The sequence below is a fragment of the Poecilia reticulata genome, linkage group LG9 (genome assembly GCF_000633615.1).
Source record: "Poecilia reticulata strain Guanapo linkage group LG9, Guppy_female_1.0+MT, whole genome shotgun sequence".
NCBI classification, from domain to species: Eukaryota; Metazoa; Chordata; class Actinopteri; order Cyprinodontiformes; family Poeciliidae; genus Poecilia; species Poecilia reticulata.
The window spans coordinates 15,329,299-15,334,871 of NC_024339.1; the positions used below are offsets into that span (position 1 = coordinate 15,329,299).

A 5,573-nucleotide genomic window follows, 5' to 3' on the forward strand; every position below is an offset into this window, starting at 1 on the left:
GGGTTTGAGTGGAAGGGGTGTGCGTGGTGGTGGTGATGGTGATGGGGGTGGTGGAGGTGCGGGTGATGTACCGACAGCGGTGGAGACACGGGGGACAGAGGTCTCTCATGGAGGCCAGGTCCTCTCAGGACAGTTCCCTCCCCCGGCAGGAGGCCGTGGTCCCCGTAGCTCCGTATGGTGCCGTAACCGTTAGCCGAGCCGTTGGGGAACTGTGAGTACATGGAGAACTTGGCCTGGGGCTCGTACAGGCCCAGACCCGGGGGGTAGCCGTTAGGGACCTGTGGCATGTCCTCCGAGGCTGACGGCGGGTAAGAGAACTCTGCATCCAGGGCAGCATCGTAAGAGGGACCGCTATCCTCACCCGGGTCACTGCCGGTGTCGCAGGAGCCGTCCTGTCTGATGTTGGCTGAGTCAATGAGCTGAGGGGGTTGCTGAATTGTATTTCCCATGATCCCTTGCATGAAAGAGAAGGAGAAATCCATTGTTGGGCTCCTGCATCCTTAACTGTCTTTTTCTTTGACTGGACCTGGGGACAAAGACGGGGAAACTTTAAGACTCTGATTCATCTCTCAAACAACTAAAATCAGCTTTAAATGCATCATAAAACAAATTAAACATTGATATTTTAAACACAGTGAAAGATCTTTATTCCATATTCTTCTGCTTTGTTGTAACCTGCACAAGACCAGAGTTGAAGCAATTAATCAATTATTAAAATAATCGTCAACTAATTAGTAATCAATTCGTCACTAACTGGAGTATACACACTCTAAAAGTCAATTTGCTGAAATAACAACACAGGTAGACCAGTAATCAAGCCAAAACTCTACAAAAACCATACAGCTCTGGAAAAAATTAAGAAATCACTTAAAATGATTAGTTTCTCTAATTTGTCTCTTTATAGGTTTATCTGAGTAAAACGAACATTGTTCTTTTATTCTATGAGCTACTGACTACATGTCTCTGAAATTCCAAGCAAAAGTTTAGTATTTATTTGCAGAAAATTAGAAATTGTCAAAAGATAAAAAAATAACAAAAAAGATGCAGCCCTTTCAGACCTCAAATAATGCAAAGAAATCAAGTTCATTCATATTCATTTAGAAACAACAACACTAATGTTTTAACTCAGGAAGAGTTCAGAAATCAATATTTGGAGGAATAACCAGAAGGTTTTCAATGGGATTTGGTGCAGTGGGCTCTTATTTTTTTTCCAGAACTGCATATTGTATTCAATTTAAAAAAAGAAAAAATACATTCAATATTTCCACAAATTTTCTACCTAGAACTATGAGTCACATTTTGTAAAAGGGAAAAAAGGTAAAGAAAAAGAAAATCTCAGAAAGATCTGTTGACTAAAAATAAAAGTCAGAAGGTCATTCCCTCAGTTTATTGATTTTAAGTCAAGCAGAAAGTTTTCATGTGAAACTTTTCAAATGTTGATGTTTGAAGTATTGTTTTTAGCTGCAGATTAATCTTTTGCTGCAAATCTTCAAGCATACATTTAAGGAATGTTATGCTATAGCATTTCAGGCAAAAAATTTTTTTTATTTTCTTATTTGATAAAGGAATTTAATTCAATTTTATGCATTTTTCAATATTGTGTGAAATAGAATAAGGTGGTTAAAATGAAAAGTGTGCCATTTTTTATTGTCAGAATAATCAATTAATAAAATAACTATTAGTTCCAGTCCTGCACATGCCAAAAAGCCGCTTTATAGCACATGGGTCAAACTTGAGGTCAGGGGGACAGCCGTACCTATTTATGTGGCCCTTTGGCTCCAGAGGAACATACAAATACACCCTTTATTATAAGAGTTGTGTGTTATTGTATCAATCAAATCAAAGCCGTTTTTATCTGTGTGCCAAATGACATCAGTCTCTCCGTTATTTTTTTGAGATTCCACAATCACGAAATATTATCATATCTAGTAAGTCCTTGGCGATTTTCATTTTGCACATATTGATATTCCAGTAATTGAGATTCAACATTTTGTGCAGCTCTGGCCTGAAAGCAGAGAAACAGTTAAACCAGCCAAGCAGCTGCTGAAATTTTCCAGCTTTGCCTTGATTGGTTCTGAATGATGATCAGCAGGTCAAATAAAAACGAATCTGTTTCTTCCTTGTTTAAAGCATCAAAGCTGAAAGTCTCCCACTTATTCTGCAGAGACAAAGAAGAGATTATTTTGTGCACATTTTATGTCAAGTTACCAAACATCTCGTTATCTAGAAAGATAAACTTTGTTGCACACATGGAGACAGCAATTTCTTAAAATCTCAACGTTTTTGAATCCCACAAAAGACTGCTTGGGTGCAATATGTTGTATGATACATTTTAAAATATTAAAACTCTGCTTTGAAATAATATATGTGGTCTGTTCAGTAGGCGCTCACTGCCCATACAAGAAGCATATTTTTAGCACTGGTGACAGCAAATCTCACAAGGAGTTTCAGGATGTTTTACTGAAAGTAATGAAATGGTCATGCCAGTTTTTACATGATAGTTATTAATATCAGCCTGTAAAAGCCTGATCACTGCAGCTCTAGTCACGCCATTTGTTGTGCCATTTATTAAGCTAATTATTCAGAAGCTACTGGATTAATATAACCTAAAGTATTAGATTATTTTCCAAATGGTAGAGGTGAAAATGTTTTATAATGGTTTCCATTTGCACTCAAAATTCAGAAAAATTTGGATAAAACCAACAGGAACATCTAGGAAACTCAGTATTCTGACTGATGATGAAAAGGCGATAGAGTTGCACCTCTAATGGTTTACATTTGATCAAATTGGTTGAACACACAGCAACGTGCAAAGCCAACATGTAGCATTATCCTTTTGGTTCGGAATGATATGTAGAGAAATGCACAGTAATTGGCTTGTGACCCTAACAGCAGTTTATCCCCGAGGACGACGAGTTACCACCGGTTTTCTGAGAACTGGAACAGTTGAACTGATTTTGAAGCATGAGATTAAACTTGTCAAAAGTTATTTCCAACTATACTCGACTGAATGGTTTGTGTTCAAAGACTAAATCAAATAATTATTGGATTTTCTGACGTTATCTCACGATGTTGAAAAAGTAATGAGCGTTTTCATGTGTATAAATGCAAAAGTACACAGATAAAACTATAAAACCGGCACAAAATGCAAAAAAAAAAAATTTAATAAAAATAATCAGGGCATGACATTAGGAAAACATGCATTTGTAATATTATTGAATATTTAGACACTACCTCTCACTCTGAACTTTCTCAGTGACTAAAATCTGTAATCGCTGAAATGCAGAACAGGAACACCACTTTAAACCAACTAAATATTGATGTTGTGCAGCTGATTGCAATGACAGTCGCAAATATACTGTAATAAATTTTAACAAAATGATCTTTGATGTGATGTGGTGCACTCCATTTGTACTCAGAAATGTGATTTAGTTAGAAATACAAGAAGAAGTTGGAATTATGACTTTGATAATGGTTACCAAACAGACCAATGTTCAATATGGCCGCACGTAAAGAGAACAATTGATTAACAGACCAACAACTTGTTTATTTAGTGTCTGCACTCAGAATATATTTAGGTAAATAACAATTATTTACCTAAAGTCTGCAAAGATGCTAACTTCAAACTGTATGCAGATGATGCAGTAATTTATCTACCAGCAGATTCGCCTTAAGAGGCTGCAGAAAATTAACTCAAAAGTCTTTATAGCAGCAGGAGAATTCCCCTACATTAAACACAAACAGAAGGAGTTTAAAATTAATATGGATCAAAAGGAAATTAAGGAAGTATCAGAGTGCAGATACTCGATTCAAAACGTTTGAATTAAAAAATTTAATTGTCTTATAGGTGTGACTTGTTTCTTATAATTGTTCATTTGTACCACTATTAACCATTTCTTGTAATTTGCAGTGTGTTGTTTTTATTTTGTTTTTAAATCTCGCATTAATTAATTAATTATTAATTAATTTGTCCCTAATGAAATCAATTCAAATCCAAACTTTATTTAAGTGAATGACTGGCCTAAGTTAATACAAAAATATAATAATGAATGTGTGATAACAAACACTGAGGTAAGTGGGAACTGTAGAGTCAAAAGGTGAAGAAAATCAGCGTTCTCAGTCTAAGTTCAGTTATTAAATAAATTACTGCAGGATGTAACACGACGCTTTTTTACTAAACTGAATCACTGGGAACATTTAAGTTTTTTATTTGGACATCTGTTTTATGCATTTCACTTGTTCCATCAGAAGTTGTAAATGTTCTAGTAATTTTTATATGTGTAATAAACTCTTTTTTTGGATGAAAACAGTGTTCTGCATTAGTTGTCTTTAGGTGATAACGTAAAGCTGTAGAAATAAATTAAAACAAAATAACCAAGATTGAGAGGAACACGTCAGCGTTGGCTGGTACATCTAAAAGTAGTTAGCGCCACTAAAGTCACTAAATCCCACTGGTATTCCAACTTGCAACCAAAACATGTTCAACTGGGATGTGAAGTCGGAAAAGATATGTGAACCAGAGATGCACAAATCTATCTGCCAGAAATATAAGCCGAAGTTACCCCTTGAGCCGTTCAGATTTGTTCCCCGTACTTATTAAAGTGGTAGTATTTTGTTTTCCAGGCACCCAGTGTCACTTTATACCACAAGTAATTAACTATGTTGCCTTCAGTATTTATAAAAAGGCTACATACACTCCTGATCAAAATCTTAAGACCAGTTAAAAAACTGCAATAATTTATATTTTGCACTATTGGATCTTAAGAAGGTTCTAAGTAGAGCTTCACAGTGTTAAACGAAGAAATCAGCGTAAGAGACAAAAACTTTTGAGCGGGGAATTAATTGAAAACTGCATTTACACTCAAACATGATTTTTTTCAACTGATCAAAAGTTTAAGACCATAGATCAAAACAACCCGAAAACCCCCAAAAACAGAAATCAAAGTGTCAAAAAAAAAAGGACTCGGTAATGAGTAGCTCCACCATTCTTGTTGATGACTTCAAACAATGGTTTAGGCTTGATGCCAGTGTTTCCAGGAGGCTAGTGGGAACGTTGCTACAAGTGTTGAAGATGGCTTCATCCACTGTCTGGAACTGATGTCCATTTTTGTAAACTTCCCCTGCCATCCATCCCCAAATGTTCTCAATTGGGTTTAGATCCGGGGAACATGCAGGATGGTCCAAAAGAGTGATGTTATTCTCTTGGAAGAACTCCTTTGTCAGACGGACATTGTGAACTGCAGCATTGTCCTGTTGAAAAACCCAATCATTACCACACAGACGAGGGCCCTCAGTCATGAGGGATGCCTGCTGCAACATCTCCACATAGCCAGCTGCTGTTTGACGCCCCTGCACAACCTGAAGCTCCATTGTTCCATTGAAGGAAAACGCACCCCAAATCATGAAGGCGCCCCCACCACTGTGCCGTGTAGAAAACATCCCAGGTAGGATCTCCTTGTCATGCCAGTAACGTTGGAAGCCATCAGGACCATCAAGGTTAAATTTTTTCTCATCAGAGAAGACAACTTTCTTCCACCTTTCAATGTCCCATGTTTGGTGCACCCTTGCAAAGT

The 5,573-nt window shown here is 36.9% G+C and overlaps 1 protein-coding gene across 1 annotated transcript in view; it reads right to left on the minus strand.

Moving 5' to 3' along the window:
- Positions 1-5: 5 nt before the first annotated feature.
- Positions 6-5,573, minus strand: part of LOC108166559 (histone-lysine N-methyltransferase NSD3-like) — a gene marked incomplete at its 3' end in the record, with an annotated part of 10,246 nt that continues 4,678 nt past the window's right edge. The window contains exon 2 of the mRNA XM_017306536.1: positions 6-526. Coding sequence (XP_017162025.1) covers positions 6-482 — 477 coding nt within the window. The remainder of the gene's footprint in view (positions 527-5,573) is intronic.